Raw genomic sequence first — 19,474 nt, 5'->3', positions numbered from 1 at the left:
GGGGGGGAGGTGGTATATGGGGGGGAGGTGGTATATGGGGGGGAGGTGGTATATGGGGGGAGGAGAGGTGGGATATGGTGGGGGGAGGAGAGGTGGGATATGGTGGGGGGGAGGAGAGGTGGGATATGGGGGGGGGGGAGGAGAGGTGGGATAATGGGGGGGGGGGGGAGAGGTGGGATAAGGGGGGGGGGAGGAGGCACAAGGACTAAACAGCAACATATAGAAATGTAACCAGTATGTAACGTGTCATACGTATCACACCCTGTAGGATTAGATACATAGCTCAGCAGACAGTATCACACAGGATAGGATTAGATACACAGCTCAGCAGACAGTATCACACATGGTAGGATTAGATACACAGCTCAGCAGACAGTATCACATAGGATTAGATACACAGCTCAGCAGACAGTATCACATGGGATAGGATTAGATACACAGCTCAGCAGACAGTATCACACAGGATAGGATTAGATACACAGCTCAGCAGACAGTATCACACAGGATAGGATTAGATACACAGCTCAGCAGACAGTATCACACAGGATAGGATTAGATACACAGCTCAGCAGGGAGTATCACACAGGATAGGATTAGATACACATCTCAGCAGGCAGTATCACACAGGATAGGATTAGATACACAGCTCAGCAGACAGTATCACACAGGATAGGATTAGATACACAGCTCAGCAGACAGTATCACACAGGATAGGATTAGATACACAGCTCAGCAGACAGTATCACACAGGATAGGATTAGATACACAGCTCAGCAGACAGTATCACACAGGATAGGATTAGATACACCGCTCAGCAGACAGTATCACAGAGGATAGGATTAGATACACAGCTCAGCAGGCAGTATCACACAGGATAGGATTAGATACACAGCTCAGCATACAGTATCACACAGGATAGGATTAGATACACAGCTCAGCAGACAGTATCACACAGGATAGGATTAGATACACAGCTCAGCAGACAGTATCACACAGGATAGGATTAGATACACAGCTCAGCATAACAGTATCACACAGGATAGGATTAGATACACAGCTCAGCAGACAGTATCACACAGGATAGGATTAGATACACAAGCTCAGCAGACAGTATCACACCCTGTAGGATTAGATACACAGCTCAGCAGACAGTATCACACAGGATAGGATTAGATACACAGCTCAGCAGACAGTATCACACCCTGTAGGATTAGATACACAGCTCAGCAGACAGTATCACACAGGATTAGATACACAGCTCAGCAGACAGTATCACACAGGATAGGATTAGATACACAGCTCAGCAGACAGTATCACACATGGTAGGATTAGATACACAGCTCAGCAGACAGTATCACACGGGATAAGATTAGATACACAACTCAGCAGGTAGTATCACACAGGATAGGATTAGATACACAGCTCAGCAGACAGTATCACACAGGATAGGATTAGATACACAGCTCAGCAGACAGTAACACACAGGATAGGATTAGATACACAGCTCAGCAGGCAGTATCACACAGGATAGGATTAGATACACCGCTCAGCAGACAGTATCACACGGGATAGGATTAGATACACAGCTCAGCAGGCAGTATCACACAGGATAGGATTAGATACACAGCACAGCAGACAGTATCACAAAGGATAGGATTAGATACACAGCTCAGCAGGCACGTATCACACAGGATAGGATTAGATACACAGCTCAGCAGACAGTAGTCACACAGGATAGGATTAGATACACAGCTCAGCAGACAGTATCACACAGGAGAAGCTGTGATCCAGGCTCAGCAGGCTGTATCTCACATGAGGCTTAGATACGGCTGTGCTGGCCGCTCCCAGTGTTTGGGGCTCTGGAGATGGTGAGGGAAGCGCCTGTGGCCCTCAGTGATGTGAGGAAAGGAGCAGGAGCCATGTCTGGGTGTACTAACATGGCCGCCGGAGGTGTAGGGGGCGGGGCTAGTGCTGACTGACCAGTGTGCCGGGCGGGGCCAGCCCTGTGACGTCACACCGCAAAGCATGCTGGGAGAGGAAAACTCCAGGAACCTGAGGGAAAGAGGAAGTTCTGCTGGAAACGTCCTGTAAAGAGGCTCTGATGTCCGGACAGCGGGAGGGAGAGCCCCGGCATGAGGAGGAGCAGGTACCGGGGAGCCGGGGGCCGCAGTCAGTAGTGCAGTGTGTGATGTCTGTCACAGCTGATGCTTCAGTAGTGCAGTGTGTGATGTCTGTCACTGCTGATGCTTCAGTAGTGCAGTGTATGATGTCTGTCACTGCTGATGCTTCAGTAGTGCAGCTGTATGATGTCTGTCACTGCTGATGCTTCAGTAGTGCAGTGTGTGATGTCTGTCACAGCTGATGCTTCAGTAGTGCAGTGTATGATGTCTGTCACAGCTGGTGCTACAGTAGTGCAGTGTATGATGTCTGTCACAGCTGGTGCTTCAGTAGTTGCAGTGTATGATGTCTGTCACAGCTGATGCTCAGTAGTGCAGTGTATGATGTCTGTCACAGCTGGTGCTTCAGTAGTGCGGTGTATGATGTCTGTCACAGCTGGTGCTTCAGTAGTGCAGTGTGTGATGTCTGTCACAGCTTGGTTCTTCAGTAGTGCAGTGTATGATGTCTGTCACAGCTGGAGCTTCAAGTAGTGCGGTGTATGATGTCTGTCACAGCTGGTGCTTCAGTAGTGCAGTGTGTGATGTCTGTCACAGCTGATGCTTCAGTAGTGCAGTGTGTGATGTCTGTCACAGGCTGATGCTCAGTAGTGCAGTGTGTGATGTCTGTCACAGCTGATGCTTCAGTAGTGCAGTGTATGATGTCTGTCACAGCTGGTGCTTCAGTAGTGCAGTGTGTGATGTCTGTCACAGCTGATGCTTCAGTAGTGCAGTGTATGATGTCTGTCACAGCTGGTGCTTCAGTAGTGCAGTGTGTGATGTCTGTCACAGCGGATGCTTCAGTAGTGCAGTGTATGATGTCTGTCACTGCTGATGCTTCAGTAGTGCAGTGTGTGATGTCTGTCACAGCTGATGCTTCAGTAGTGCAGTGTATGATGTCTGTCACAGCTGGTGCTACAGTAGTGCAGTGTATGATGTCTGTCACAGCTGGTGCTTCAGTAGTGCAGTGTATGATGTCTGTCACAGCTGATGCTTCAGTAGTGCAGTGTATGATGTCTGTCACAGCTGGTGCTTCAGTAGTGCGGTGTATGATGTCTGTCACAGCTGGTGCTTCAGTAGTGCAGTGTGTGATGTCTGTCACAGCTGGTTCTTCAGTAGTGCAGTGTATGATGTCTGTCACAGCTGGAGCTTCAGTAGTGCGGTGTATGATGTCTGTCACAGCTGGTGCTTCAGTAGTGCAGTGTGTGATGTCTGTCACAGCTGATGCTTCAGTAGTGCAGTGTGTGATGTCTGTCACAGCTGATGCTTCAGTAGTGCAGTGTGTGATGTCTGTCACAGCTGATGCTTCAGTAGTGCAGTGTATGATGTCTGTCACAGCTGGTGCTTCAGTAGTGCAGTGTGTGATGTCTGTCACAGCTGATGCTTCAGTAGTGCAGTGTATGATGTCTGTCACAGCTGACGCTTCAGTAGTGCAGTGTATGATGTCTGTCACAGCTGGAGCTTCAGTAGTGCAGTGTGTGATGTCTGTCACAGCTGGTGCTTCAGTAGTGCAGTGTGTGATGTCTGTCACAGCTGACGCTTCAGTAGTGCAGTGTATGATGTCTGTCACAGCTGGTGCTTCAGTAGTGCAGTGTTTGATGTCTGTCACAGCTGATGCTTCAGTAGTGCAGTGTGTGATGTCTGTCACAGTTGATGCTTCAGTAGTGCAGTGTGTGATGTCTGTCACAGCTGGTGCTTCAGTAGTGCAGTGTATGATGTCTGTCAACAGCTGGTGCTTCAGTAGTGCAGTGTATGATGTCTGTCACAGCTGGTGCTTCAGTAGTGCAGTGTATGATGTCTGTCACAGCTGATGCTTCAGTAGTGCAGTGTGTGATGTCTGTCGCAGCTGGTGCTTCAGTAGTGCAGTGTATGATGTCTGTCACAGCTGATGCTTCAGTAGTGCAGTGTATGATGTCTGTCACCAGCTGATGCTTCAGTAGTGCAGTGTATGATGTCTGTAGCAGCTGATGCTTCAGTAGTGCAGTGTATGATGTCTGTGGCAGTTGATGCTTCAGTAGTGCAGTGTATGATGTCTGTGGCAGCTGATGCTTCAGTAGTGCAGTGTGTGATGTCTGTCACAGCTGGTGCTTCAGTAGTGCAGTGTATGATGTCTGTCACAGTTGATGCTTCAGTAGTGCAGTGTATGATGTCTGTGGCAGCTGATGCTTCAGTAGTGCAGTCTGTTATGAGTGCCCGCAGATCCTCCCCCTCAGTCTGCTGGATGTGACGGGGTTGGTGCTGCTACGGGGGAGGGTCTCCCAGTGGACGTCCTATGACAGACCTGGAGGAGGAGCTCCGCCGATCCAGCCACAAGTCACAGGGAGAAGCCGAAAACCGGGATTAACCAGCGGACATGTTTATACGGCAGGACCGATCCAGCAGCAGCCGCCCCACGTCCACCGGGGCTCGTGGACCACGGCACCTGGAGCCGCAAAGAACCTGGAACTATAAAACAGGTTAAAAAAAATTATTCAAATCCCCCCCCCCCCCCCAACAGTTATAAGTCCAGAAATACAACACATGTCGCCGGCGCCTCCGCTATTAAATATACAAGGATTAGCGCAAAGGGAAAATAAATAAAACCGCATCCCAATACGGCGTCAGTGAGAGCACAGACTGGGATTGCGCACACCAGCGCCGCACACGTATGGCGGGTCAGAAGATGGGGATGCAGGAGAAAACTATTCGGGTTTTTTCCAAGTTTTATTTTTTCAGTATAAAAACACAATAAAAACCTGTATAAATGTGGTGTCGCTGTAATCGCACCGACCGGAGGATGAGGGGAACCGGCCAGGAAACGCTGGGACAGTAAAACCAGAAAACTGCCCGAATTTTGGGTGTTTTGTTTTTTTATCCCCCAGTTGGAATTTCCCCGCTTCCCACTACATTGTGTAGAACCGTAACTGGCGCCATTACAAAGTACAACTGGTCCCACAAATAACAAGTCCTCGTCCGGCGATGTTAACGTCCTCGTCATCTGTGTTAATGGGAAATAAAGAAGTTATGGCTCCGGGAAGGCTGGGAGTAAAAAATGAAAATGTCCCTATTATGAAGGGGTTAAACGTCTGAAAATTCCTGTTAAAATGTAAAATCCATAGAATCCAATGTTACTTGTTCACAGTTGCTGCTTCCAGCTTTTTAAATACCATGTGACTATAAACGACCAATCAGAGAGGAGGTTCCCCATGGTCCGCTCATGACTACTTGCCCATCATCCCTATCACACTGGGGATCCCTCTGTACCAGCCGGGAGGGTGAGGTCCTGGTTTAGGTAACTGTCCTGTTTGGCTGTGAGGTCCGTGACCCGTGGACCATTCAGCTCCCCTCCGATTAATGGCCTTCACCGGACCCCCTTCCCCCCTTATCTCTCACCAGGTCCGGCCCTTAGGGGTCCCGTCCAGGCTGGAGATGCAGAGCCACGCGCTGCTTTTCTAGACCCCTCTTTATATTCCATCTTCTCGTGTCCTGGTTTGTAAGTTGCGCAGGGCGTGTCCCAAATGCTGCAGGCCACGTGGGGGCTCCGCACAGTCCACACCTACGTGGTCACAGGTTATAGTCCCCTCACTGTAATATAAAATAATTTATTATGTAAATTGGGGCCTTCGAAAAAAACAACGTCTGGCTCCGGCCCCAGAATCGGGTTGTTGGTCAATATTTGACCTGAACTAGAGATGAATTGGATCAAGAAAGAAGAACAGAAATCGTCTTCCTGTCCCTCCAGACCGGTCCGGCCGCCATCTCCGGCGTCTTCCCTCCTGGTCTCTGGTTCACCCAGAAGACTTCCTCCGGGTGAACTGGACATTCCTGTAGACCATCTTATAAAGTAGTGGTGTCAGAGGGGTTTTCTGGAATTATCATATTGATGACCGATTTTCAGGATAGGTCATGAGATCGGGGGGCTCCTACTCCTGGGACCCCACCAATCAGCTGTACGAAGAGGCCGCTGCGCTCGGTGACCTCTTACGCCTCTTCCAAGGCCATGTGATGTCACATTCACCGGTCACAGCTGCGATATCAAGCACAGCCACTTTACAAAAGACGGCGCTTGGTGACCTGCGAGAAGACTGCAGCGCTCACCGGCGAGCCACGGTCTCCTCAAACAGTGATTGGTCGGGTGTATCATCACTTCAGCCAGGGATTGTATGTAGGGTCGTGGGAGGGTGCACCATACTTTACACTGCTGTGACCTCAAACATGGAGGAACTGCCCTTACGAGATATTCCAGTCATCAGTCCAGACAATAGAGAGAAGACCTCATCTCCTCTGATTTATCCCCAAATGTCCCTCATCATCTCTGGTCATTATAAGCATTTCTATGGGATTTCACGCCGATTCTACATTGACTCCTCTTCTTCCATTCAGGTTCCTGTGATATAGGATTGTCCGATGACATCATCAGTACCAGATAATGGATGGAGACGGGGACAAGATGGCAGAGAGGATATTAGATCTTACCCTAGAGATACTCTTCCTGCTTACTGGAGAGGTGAGAGGTTCTGATGATGTCACATTACACCATTATCTATGGTAATTACAGGGGATGTGACTGGAGAGGTTCTGATGATGTCACATTACATCATCATCTATGGTAATTACAGGGGATGTGACTGGAGAGGTGAGAGCTTCTGATGATGTCACATTACATCATTATCTATGGTAATTACAGGTGATGTGACTGGAGAGGTGAGAGGTTCTGATGATGTCACATTACATCATTATCTATGGTAATTACAGGTGGACATGGCTGTAGAAGTGATGGACTCTGGAATGTACATGGTGACATTTATTATTGTGTCTTTCATGAACAGGATTACTCCACGATGAAGAAGACGTCTAGTAATCTGATACATGAGAAGAACAATGAGAAGATCCTAGAAGTCGTCCACAAGATGATGGAGCTGCTGACTGGAGAGGTGACACCGCCGGGAATGCGGGGACATTATACAGTCACAGCACTGGAGGGGTCTGGGTGATGACGGTGTCATTGTGTTGTCAGGTTCCTATAAGGTGTCAGGATGTCGCTGTCTATTTCTCCATGGAGGAGTGGGAGTATTTAGAAGGACACAAGGGTCTGTACAAGGAGGTCCAGATGGAGGAGGACCAGCCCCTCACATCTCCAGGTAACGGACAGGACTAAATACAAATGTCCTGGAATTCTCTGTCTGTAAAGTCTGAGTCCAGTCTCTGTGTCTCCTGCAGAGAGATCCAGTCAGAGGACAACACCAGAGAGATGTCCGCGTCCTCTCCTTCCACAGGATGGTCAGGTAACCGAGATTTTCCCTATCGCTGGTCACTGCTGCGTCCAGTGATTGGCTGCAATGGTCACATGCCCTCATCAATGGGATGTTGATTCCCAGAGTCAGATAAGTATGAACCCACCACAAGTCCGGTCACTCTGAAAGGATCTGTTAAAAAAGGTTAAAGTTGGATGATGACCCCTTTACCGATCTTTTGTGGTCATGGAAAATATTTCTCGCAACTTGTCCGACTGTCTGTAACTTACAATATTTGCTTCACAGATTTTATATCAGGATGAAGATCTGCGCAATATTAATGCTACAGAGACAGATGTGAGGGCGATGAGGAATACAAGGAGGAGGTTCCTACAGAGACAGATGTGAGGGGTGATGAGGAATACAAGGAGGAGATTCCTACAGATAAGAGCCCCGGTGAGTAGTGACCACTACATGAAGCAGAGACGAGTCTGTTACTGTAGGACCAAACTATGTAACAGCTGGACCGTCCCATGAAGAATAATACAAAGCACATATCAGATATAGAACTCATCAGTAGATGACTGGACCAAGATGGGATAGTAATCAGATGGTGGAACAAACGGATGATGGGGGTTATATGGTGAGCGGATGATTGAACAGACAATAAGTGACCCTGACTGGAGCTTTCCCTAGATCTGTCCTTAGACGCTGACCCCAATCCCATCACTGACCCTCACTGTCCCTACAGACATTCTTATGGAAAACACTAATCTGTAAAACTGACCCTAAAACAAATAGGAGGACACGAAGACCTGTTTCGCTCATTCATTAGGTGATCGGCAGAATATTTACACGGGCAGATTGTCGGGAATGGGCGTTCGCCATAACCATAAGAACAAAGGTACACCGATGAAGTAAACTAGGAGAGATACTAGAAAATAAAAGGATTACTGGATTGAAAAGCACAGAGCTTACACTATAACCAGTAACCCCCTGCAGAAACTAGGAATATTTACAGCGAGGCTAACCAGTCAGGAGCTCCTCTCCGAACAAGGTGAGCTACAGAAGAGAGGTCGGCTGAGGGGGCGGAGCCTGGCAGCAGAGCGGAATGGCCGCAAGTTAGATCGCTCTGTTGCAGGCTGAGAGAGAAAAGGGAATTATAAGCATTATTCACCAGCAAACATGGGTAAACCCTTGAGAGAAAAGTCTAGGGACAACTCGGCACACACGAAGCCTACCTCAAGCCAGGGAGATCTGGATAAATTTGTCAAAAAGACGTCGGCACTGCAGGCTAAGAAGACAGAGAAGATGGCGCCGCCAGAAGACCCTGAACAACAGCCTGAGGCCTTAGATTCAGAAAATGGTGATAGCAGCGAAGCGACTCCTCCGTCTTTGAAAGAGCACCTCCCGGTCTCCAGACCTTTTATGAGGAAACTTCTAACAGAAGCACTAGATCCAATAGTGCAGGAATTGAAGGAATATAAGAAAGATCTCCAACATATGGGAGAGCGGATGGAAGCAGTGGAAACTGCACAGTCCGCCATCATAGAGTTTGGTTCAGCAGTAGCTCACTCTCTGGACTACACTCAAGCCCATCTAAATACACTGTACACACAGCTGGAAGATCAAGATAATCGTAGCCGCCGGAACAACCTCCGACTCAAAGGCTTTCCTGAAAGCATCAGGCCGGACGCCATTGAAGCCGCATTACTTACCTTCTTCACCGCCCTTGCTGGACAGGATGCGACTCAAGATTTCTCTCTGGAGAGAGCTCATCGGTCACTAAGACCACCACCTGGCCCTGCAGACCCACCTAGGGACATTATTTGTAAGCTTATTAGCTACAAGGCTAAGGAGTGTATCCTTAAAGCAGCCCGCGGCAAAACCTCTTTGAAGTTTGAGGGAGCTACGGTAGCCATTTTTCAAGATCTCTCCCCAGTCACACTGCGCAAGAGAAGAGCGCTGAAGCCACTACTGGAAGTATTAAAGGAGAAGAAACTTCTGTATCGCTGGCTATTCCCATTTGGGCTTCTCATAAACGCGCCAGACAACAAGAAGTTAACTCTTAGATCTTACAGTGACTTACGACGAATTTATGATCTCTTAGATATTGGAGACCTAGAGATCCAGGATTGGAACATTGTTCAGGAGATCACAGAAGTACCACCGCTGCCATTACCTGCATTGTGGATTCCAGGAAGACAGAATAAGACCCAGAGGCAGAGAAAGAAGAGCGGGAACGGAGTCACGAGGAGGGAGTTCGATGGTGATACCTGAAGTTTTATCCTCTTCTAAGATGTTAGGTCACGGACTTTAATGTCATAAGTACAAGGGGTGAGAGGGTATAGAGTCGCTTATAAATTAAGTATGATCTCTGCAATGTCTTCCCCCATATTCCTTCCCTTTCTCCCCCTCCCCCCCCCCTCCCCATCCTTACTTTTCATACCCAATCCTCTCACCTCACTATCTCGCTTGTGGTAAGATCATTGTATATGTCATGGGATGAAGTGCAAGAGTACAACCGCTGGTGAGCTTATCTTATCCCAAGTGATATAATATGCGCTGAGATTAGTGCTGAGTATACTTTACAGATGTTGTAATGTTAGCATAGTAATCAGACAAAATGTTTGAGTACCAGAGATACTTAGGTAGATAGTCATGTTCGTAGCTTAGCGTAACTATCGGTACTGATTCACTATACAGGGAGACAATTTTCAAGTGTCCTTAGAGAGCAATTCTTCCATGTCACGTTAACTGCCCGACCTTTTCTGTCGGTTCTTAGACAGACTTCCCCCACCCACAAGAGCCATCTTCTAATTGGAGGATGGGTTTTATTCCTCTAGTGATGGAGGATCGGCCTGCCCGCTCTTACTCTCTCACATGCCTTGATAGAGGAGATTTGTACTCTACATGGGGGAGAGTGGGAGAGGGTGTTGCTAGGAACCTTTGTTCCGTAAAAAATATTTTTATGTTCCTGTGTTTTATTCATATGTTTATGGTTATACCCGCAAGGTGGGAAAAACTGTATTAGATGAAGAAACATGGCCTTTATTGAGAGATAAGTCATATATGATAGTGGTATGGATCCCTGAAAGTTACATCTCTTATAGTGAATGGTTTAAATGGGCCACAAAAAAGAAGCAGAGTTTCCAGATGATAAAAAAGGAGAAAGTAGATATTCTACTTTTGCAAGAAACTCATTTCAGGCATAATAGAATACCCTCACTTTTCACTAATATGTTTTCCACTTGGACGCATAGTACACATACATCAGCTTCCAAGGGAGTCTCTATTGGGTTTAGGAAAGGTCTACCTTTTCAGATACAGGCGCAATCAGTTGATCCAGGAGGGCGTTTTGTATTTGTGAAGGGGACACTCTTTGGTAATAAGATTACGGTGGCAAACGTGTATGCTCCTAACATGAATCAGGTCAAATGGCTAGTGGAGGTTTTACAGAAATTACATGTGTTTAGGGAAGGTGCTCTTTTGCTGGCAGGCGATTTTAATTGGCTCTGGATCACCCCTTGGATTCCACATCTCTTCTTCAAGACACCTCTGCTCCCCAAGTTAAAAAACTGAGGAAAGCTTTAGATGCTCACCAGGTATCAGATGTATGGAGAGTGCCTCACCCTCAGGGAAAAGATTACACTTTTTATTCGGCAATGCATGGCACGTATAGGAGATTAGATTACATGTATCTATCAAACCATCTTCTAGATAGAATTGACACAGCGAGCATAGGACCAATCACTGTCACAGACCACGCACCAGTCTCGTTGAGAATTCACTTCATGGGAGCTCCTCCCAAATCCTGGACTTGGAGGCTCAACGAAACCCTCTTGGAAGATGTTAAGCACAGAACACAGATAGAGGAGAAAGTAAATATGTTTTTTGAGATTAATAAGGACTCACAGATAGCCGCTCCTATCACATGGGAGGCACACAAAGCCTTTGTTAGAGGGGAACTGATTGCCTTAGGGTCGTGGGTACGTAAAAAGAGGACGAAGGAGGTAGACTCAGTGATAGCTCAAATATCTGTGCTGGAAAACCTTAATAAAAGTCATCCCTCTAAGTCTACTCATGAAGACATAATCAAATTACGTCTTCGACTTAAAGATCTCCTAAATATTAGATCAGCAAAGATGCTCAAGATGTCGAAGTTTCAGACTTATATTCATGGTAATAGAGGTTCAAAATTACTGACGCAATTAATAAAAGGTCAAAGGGAAAAAAACACATATTGCACGCATTCAAAACAATAAACGTGAGTCCCTGACCTCAACACCAGCAATAGCGGATGAATTTGCATCCTTTTATTCCTCATTGTATAACTTACAAACAATAGATTCTGAGGATAAACAGAAGAAAACTGCTGCTTTCATCAATTCGGTGGTGGTTCCCAAACTTGACCCTGAGGAGGTAAATAGTTTAATGGCTCCCATCATGGAAGAAGAGGTGAGGGAATGTCTACTGAGTATCCCTACTGGTAAAAGCCCAGGGCCAGATGGTCTTCCCATAATATACTACAAAAAACTTCAGAAGATATTAATACCTCAACTCACTAAGCTTTGCAATTCGCTATTGGGAGGTTCTCCTCTTACCTCACAGTCCCTGATGGCCCATATAGTAGTTCTTCATAAGGAGGGGAAAGATCCAAGTAGATGCGGGAGTTATAGACCCATCTCGCTCTTGAATGCGGATGTGAAGTTATGGGCTAAAATTCTTAGCCAAAGGATAGCCAAGTTTCTGCCTCGTCTGCTTGGAGAGGAACAGGTGGGATTTGTGGGGGGCAGAGAGGGTAGACATAATGTAAGTAGGATTTTTCATGCTGTCCATTACGCTAGAAAGGAGAGGATTCCCTTGGTGCTTGTAGGGACGGACGCGGAGAAGGCCTTCGATAGGGTAAGCTGGTCATTCATGAGAGATGCTCTCCTACACTTTGGCTTCCCCTCCGCGTTCGTCGCTGCAATTTTCACTCTGTATGGAAGTCCTTCAGCAAAAGTCTTAGCTAATGGATACCTCTCTGCTCCCTTCAGAATCAAAAACGGAACGCGTCAAGGGTGCCCCCTGTCACCTACTCTCTTTGTGCTCGCTCTGGAGATTTTTCTAAATAAAATAAGAGCTTCAGACAAAATCAAGGGCCTACAAGTAGGGAGATACACACACTCAGTAGCAGCTTTTGCCGATGACCTTTTACTATTGGTCACTAACCCAGAAGAAGCTTTACCGGAAATCATGGTATTACTTGAAAGTTATGGAGAAATCTCCAATTTCAAAATAAACCATGAGAAATCTGAAATACTTAATGTTTCCATAGAAAAGAAAAGAGCAAAAGACCTAATCCCACTCTCGCCATTCCAATGGCCAGGACGAGCTATAAAATTCCTGGGAATTCAAGTGCCATCCGATCCCCAGCAGTTCTATAGTTTGAACTATCCCCCCTTATTTGCGAAGATTAAGACCTATCTCAATTCTATTAAAATCCCATTCCTGTCTTGGTTAGGTAGGAAAAACATATTGTCTACATATGCTTTACCACAGATATTCTATATATTAAGATGTCTGCCCATAAGAATTCCTGACAGGTTTTTTGCATTCCTTTACTAAATTTTTGTGGGCTAGCGGAAGGCCACGTCTCTCTTATCTTCTTCTTATCAAGAGGAGGAAGGAGGGAGGTCTCTCTTTCCCTGACTTGAGGACTTACCATCATGCAATACATCTAGAAAGATGGACCGAATTAGCGGACTTGTCCAATAACAAGTTACACGTAGACATTGAACGTAGTCTTATGGGTACAAATGCCACAAGGTACATGTGGGTTGCAAGCAAAAACAGAAAGAAGCCCTTGGTCACATCTGAAATGATTAACACTATGTTTTCTTATTGTCAGAAAACAACAGGACTCCTGATGCATCAGAATAAACTTTCCCCACTAGCCCCTCTTTCCGTCCTACCTTACTTTATGAGAGGTAAGAGGAATGCAAGTCAACAGTGTTGGTACAATCTTACAGAGATGAGAATCTCAAACTTGCGCAAATCGACAGATTTTGACTCCTTCATACAGGAATTGTTGGAGAAAATCCCGAGATCCTTCAGGAACTCGCTAGCTATAAGAGATCTGACCATCACTTGTAGAGGTTATATGAAAGAATACACTAAGGAAGCTTTAGATCCCACTTGGTTAGAAAATCTTTCACTATCTTCCACTAGGCCCCCACCGAAAATACTGTCTTATTTGTACTCCCAGCTACTTCTCGCATCAACTCCTGAGAAGCTTCTGTACTTAAAGGCGTGGGAACAAGAGCTTCAGATAAACATTTCAGATGCAGATGTCAAATTTATTTTAGCTCATTCCCATGGTTTTCCCAGAAGTATTCGATTACAGGAGAATTCTTTTAAGATCCTTACAAGGTGGTACAGGACGCCGAGCTTCCTACTCAAAATTAACCTGATCCCAGATGATAAGTGTTGGAGATGCCTTGAAGGAAAGGGGACAATCTCACACATTTGGTGGTCTTGCCCCTCCCTGAATCTTTTCTGGGGAAAAATAGGGGGAATGATCAACACTATATGCAACACTTGCTTACCACTATCACCGGAATTAGTTTTATTGTGGAAACCCCAATTAGGTTTTACACCATCAGCTGATAATCTCCCTACACATTTGATAGCCGCTGCGAAAATCATTATACCAAGGAGGTGGAAGGAAAGGGACCCCCCGAGATTGGAAGAGTGGTTGGAGGAAGTTCATCACATTTGTCTTATGGAAGAACTAGTGGGATGGAATTTAGGAATAAGGGAAAAGTTCCTTAAGATATGGAAACCCTGGCTAAATTTTCACGAAAAGAGAGTAAAGATTGGCAACGTTTTATAACATACACGTTACTGGGTATTCATAGAAAGTGACATTCAATGGCCCTAGGTAGACTTGAAAAAGGATTTAACTTTGGTGAAACTAAGGGATGGTCTCCTGTTACACAAGCCATAGGAATATGATTCATACAGAGTAGACGTTCAAACACTGGCCGAGATTGCACAGTCCCTTGCCGGGGATGGTTAATTAATTGTTTTTTGAAATTAAATATATATATATATATTTAATACTAAAATAATATTCTGACGTACTGTTTTGTATCACTGTTCACTATCCAGTGATAACTTCAGGTTTGTAAAACTGCAGGACTGTATCTGTATTGGAAGGTGTATAAAAATGTTACCTAGCATATCTGCATGAGATGGTACTATGGATTAGTGAAGATGTGTTATCAAAAGTATATTTTCCATATCAGATCTCTTGCATAAAGCGAGGGGTACTGTTACTGTACTGTTATTATACTGCTCTTTATAAATAAAGAATTGTTAAAAAAAAAAAATGAGGTCGGCTGAGCAAGAGATCAGCTACTGTATAATACATAGCAACTGCCCCAAACATACTAGTAGACAGGAGAAGAGGAAGCAGTAGGAATGTTCCCGCTGATCCTAGCCCATTACACCAAGGTGGTAACGACTCCCTCAGGTCTGCGCTGTGACTATCCAGGACTTGCTCAGTAATATCAGGGTGACAGGTCTCTTCCATGAATCTCCTGGACGTGTCCTGGTGTCCCTCTGTGCAGCATTTCACAGGCCTCATGTCACACTTTGGACTGCACTGGATTCTGGTGTCCGAACTATGAATGTGCAAGGTGTCACCATATGTGTCGTCCATACAGGCCGCGGGTACCTTCCGTAATCTTCTAAAATATGATGAGGATTGGGCTGCCTTGCCACTTCATAGGATTTCGGCTCCCACCTCCACTGCAGGTTCCTCTTCCTCCTGACACCTCAGTGCAATGACTCCTTCTAGGAGCAATTATTTGAATGTTCAAAAAGGAGTAACGTCCAGTGGCTTATACTACACCTAGGTATGGAGCGGGTGCAGACACCTTAAGACAAACCCACTGTCAAAGAAGGAAAATGTAATGGTAAAGAAATAGGCCGGCGCTCTCTATCTGGCTCTGTATGGATCAAGCACAGAACCATGTGGTATATATGAAAAACATTTTATTAAAATATCACACTAACAATATATACTGTCAGTGCACATGAACATTAAACCTAAAATGAAATAAAGCGCATAGCATTCCACTTACAGGAAAGTATACATCTGGACGTCCACAATCGTCCTAATGTTCTGATTATGGAAGTATACGTGTTAGTAGGTTAACCTACTTGGTTCTGTGATTGATCCATACAGAGCCAGATAGAGAGCGCCGGCCGATTACTTCACCATTACATTTGAATGTTCGGTTGGCTGTAAGAGTATGGGGGCTTAGTCATAGATCTCAGCCATGGAAGAGGAAGGTCATATCTTCTAACATTGTATTACTGGGACCACTGGCTGTTTCTACTGGGTCGCAGAACAGCAGTATTCCCACTGCTATGTCAGTACCGTACCTTGTATTTGATCTTTGTCCTCCTGGCCATTTACTGCTGCTCTGCACCCCCCACCCCAAGACGTCGGTGTCCCAAGGCACTTGGCGATGTTGTCTGTCCATTACAGAAAATTCTGCTGCCAACAAGATGCCATTAAACCTCTCAGTAAAATCCTGTACTACCCCCAGCAGCTGTGGCCTAATAGTTCTCTCCGGGTTCTTCCCTCGACCTCTCGGTGCTCTGCTAGTATAGGCCATTACTCGCTCCCTGCCATCTTGAATTGGGGTCAGGATTGCCCCCAGCCTCTCCAAGCTTCCCTCAGTATACAGGGTAAAAGGCTCGGTGTGGTCAACATAGACCAGAACGCGGGAGAGACCAACAATCTCTTCATCGGTGGGAAGGCCTGATCTGCCTTAGCCCCTTGAGATGAATTCATGTAACACTTCACATAACAAGGAGAGAAACTGCGTCTTATAGACTGACTTGGCCGTGATTGTCACTTAGGATCCAGTAATAACTAGATAGGACAGCGCTACTTTCTTAACCCTTTCAGCCCTGGGTAATTTTTTGTCTTTCATTTCCATTTTTTACTCCCGGCTTTCTCTAAGTCATTATGATATAAAGGGCAGTTCCCCCACAGTGCAATGGGTTTTATTTTTACTGCGTTCCCTACACGGTATAACTGAATAATGGAAGCACTCACTAGTATTCGCTTTATAAGATGCACTGACATTCCCCCCCCACACACACTTTTGGGGGAAAAAGTACGTCTTACATGTGGGGTCTGTAGAAAAGTGCACTAACTGAACAACCCCTTTAGTTGTTTGACCACCTGATATCCCACAGTGCTGATCAGAAGGCTGGAGTTGTCACCTGTTCTTCCCTTTGTGAACCCATTCAGCAGGACTGGACTTTCAGGGCAGAGTCTAACAGCATTTCCACAGTCTAATAAAAGCAGGTCACCAACCCTAAATACTGGTTGCCTCTGGCCGGTCCTATATACTAAGAGATTTCGGATAAGTAAGCAATCGCCCCCACTCTGCTCAGCTTCCCAGCTGTCCGTGACAACCTGCCACAATTTCCGACTACCATTCTGCTCCTACTTAAGACTCCAGCACTGCCCCCCACCCATCCTCTAATGGTCCCCTTGCTGACTCCTTAGGGAGCACATTAGCGGGGGCATAGTCTGTATAGAGAATGCACCAGGGAAGCGGGGACGGTCTTGTGGAGGGCACCGGTGACTGGTTTTACAGATCTCCCAGTGCCCCCTTATTAGTGACTCTGCCACAATTATTTACTTATAATTCCTGATCCTCACATGCAGTTTTAAAGCTCTTGTTAAAGAACGGAGGGGTCGTTTCACTCAGTATGATTAACTCCAACAAGCAGTAGGCCTGGTTTAATAGGGTTGATCCTGCTGACAGATGCTCTGTAGAGGGAACCTATCACTTCTGTGCTGGCAGTCACTACTTTTAAATTACCGATAGTCCAAACCCCACAGCACATGCCAGCGCTAGGAGGGAGATGAGTCTGATGAGGCTCACTACCCCCACCATCCGCCTCCTCCCGACATTCACTGGCAGGATTCTTTCCAGTTGTGCATAGGAAAACCAGTCAGTCTTGGTCCGGAGGCAGGGGAGGGTAGAGGTAGTCACTTATCGGACTTGTCTCCCTCGCAGCCCCGGTGCACACTGTGGGGTTCGGCTTGTCAGTACTGACTGCCAGCACAGATGTGACAGACCGCTGAAATCACCGGGCCTGTGACTACACTATGCTGCCCCCTGTGAGGGCCACGTACTACAGGTGACAGGTTCCCTTTAAGGCAGATTATTTTATACAAAGAATTTTAATAGAGAATAGTAATCCGGCTTTACGCTGACTCCATAGCCATGGCTTCCTCATACATCACCGCACTGTTCCTCTCCACTGCACTAAAGTGCATTTTTATATGTTAAAAAATATCAGTATTATTTAAAAAATTTATATTATTAAAAATAATTTTACTAAATTTTGTTCTTGTCAGATGACTGTACTGGGACCTCGGAGGGACAATTGATATCTACAGATTATAATGCAGATGATCCTGGTGTCACATCAGAGACGTATGAAGATTGTGCCATTATCCCAGATGTACCATCCACCCTTCACAGCAAAACTCTGTCATCTGATCCTTTTAAACAAATCCGATCTTCTGATTCATCACAGACTGTTAACCAGAATGCAAGCCACAAAAGGGGTGAGGGAGCCCTAAGAGCTCAGAAAGGGAAGAAGCCATATCCATGTTCAGAATGTGGGAAATGTTTTACTCACAAATCAGACCTTAAGAGGCATCAGACAGTTCACACGGGAGAAAAGCCCTATCCATGTTCAGAATGTGGGAAATGTTTTACTCAGAAATCAGAACTTAAGAGGCATCAGAGAGTTCACACGGGAGAGAAGCCGTATCCATGTTCAGAATGTGGGAAATGTTTTACTCAGAAATCAGAACTTGAGAGGCATCAGAGAGTTCACACGGGAGAGAAGCCGTATTCATGTTCAGAATGTGGGAAATATTTTACTCAGAAATCACATTTTATAAACCATCAGAGAATTCACACAGGGGAAAAGCAGTATCTATGTTCAGACTGTGGGAAATGTTTTACTCAGAAATCAGAACGTGAGAGGCATCAGAGAGTTCACACGGGAGAGAAGACGTATCCATGTTCAGAATGTGGGAAATGTTTTACTCAGAAATCAGAACTTGAGAGGCATCAGAGAGTTCACTCGGGAGAGAAGACGTATTCTTGTTCAGAATGTGGGAAATGTTTTACTCATACATTTTCTCTTGTTGTCCATCAAAGAATTCACACTGGGGAGAAGCCGTATTCATGTTCAGACTGTGGGAGATGTTTTAATCACAAATCAAAACTTGAGATACATCAGAGAGTTCACACTGGAGAGAAGCCGTATTCATGTTCAGAATGTGAGAAATGTTTTACTCAGAAATCACATCTTGAGAGACATCAGCAAATTTGCACAAAGAAGAAGCTGTATTCATGTTAAGGATGTGACTGATATTTCGTTAGAAAATCAGATCTTCAACATCAAAGATGTCACATGGGGAAAAAATCTGTAGTCGTGTTAAGAATGTTTAACTCAGAAATATATTGTTGGGCATTAAAAAATTCCAACAGGAAAAGCCACTTTCATGCAGGGAAATATTTTACTCACAAATTAAGTTTTGAGAGAGATCAAGAATACACACAGGGGAGAAGCCGTATTCCTGTTCAGAATGTGGGAAATGGTGGGCTCTGAAACCCAATCTTCACCATGAAAGTCATCATACAGGGGAGAGGCCATAATTATGTACGGCCTGTGGGAAATGTTTTACTTACCAATCGGATTGTGTTAAACATCAGAGAATGCACGTAGAGGAGACGCAGTTTTAACCCCTTCATAACACTTGCCATACATGTACGGCAGGTTTTGGGTATTTAACGACTTCTGCCTTAAAGATAAAGTGATTGAAAACTGAATAAAAAACATAAAAAAGTCACATATACCATAAAATGTTATCAATAGAAATTGTAGCTCGCACCGCAAATAAAGAACCTTCACAGAGCCCTGTGGATTTTTTTTGGGGAGTATTAAAACCTAGCACAATAATATAAATCTGTGATCGCTGTAATCGTACTAAACCATAGAAAAAATGTC

At 45.5% G+C, this 19,474-nt stretch overlaps 2 protein-coding genes across 3 annotated transcripts in view; one reads left to right on the top strand and one right to left on the bottom strand.

Annotated features, from left to right (window-relative positions):
* The window catches only part of LOC121000856 (gastrula zinc finger protein XlCGF66.1-like), a 576,261-nt gene that overhangs the window by 365,159 nt on the left and 191,628 nt on the right, over positions 1 to 19,474 (bottom strand). The window lies entirely within an intron of this gene.
* On the top strand, positions 1,967 to 19,382 carry LOC121000860 (gastrula zinc finger protein XlCGF17.1-like). Of its 2 annotated transcripts, none has more exons than XM_040431600.1 (3): positions 1,967 to 2,139; positions 7,349 to 7,417; positions 17,805 to 19,382. In XM_040431600.1, exons 1-3 carry the CDS (start codon positions 2,133 to 2,135, stop codon positions 18,821 to 18,823), a joined length of 1,095 nt encoding a protein of 364 aa, XP_040287534.1. In that variant the 5' UTR covers positions 1,967 to 2,132; the 3' UTR covers positions 18,824 to 19,382. The 2 variants fall into 2 exon arrangements, with proteins under 2 accessions (XP_040287534.1, XP_040287533.1); XM_040431599.1 differs by having other exon boundaries at positions 1,967 to 2,146; positions 7,353 to 7,417.

The sequence above is a fragment of the Bufo bufo genome, chromosome 5 (genome assembly GCF_905171765.1).
Source record: "Bufo bufo chromosome 5, aBufBuf1.1, whole genome shotgun sequence".
Lineage (NCBI taxonomy): Eukaryota > Metazoa > Chordata > Amphibia > Anura > Bufonidae > Bufo > Bufo bufo.
Note: the sequence above shows the minus strand (reverse complement) of the source record. Positions and strands in the feature narration are given on the sequence as shown.

Bases quoted from the DNA above. Each gene is read 5' to 3' on its own strand.
- LOC121000860 (XM_040431599.1), top strand. The intron at 7,418-17,804 runs GTAACCGAGATT...TGTTCTTGTCAG, and splicing joins TCCTTCCACAGGATGGTCAG to ATGACTGTACTGGGACCTCG.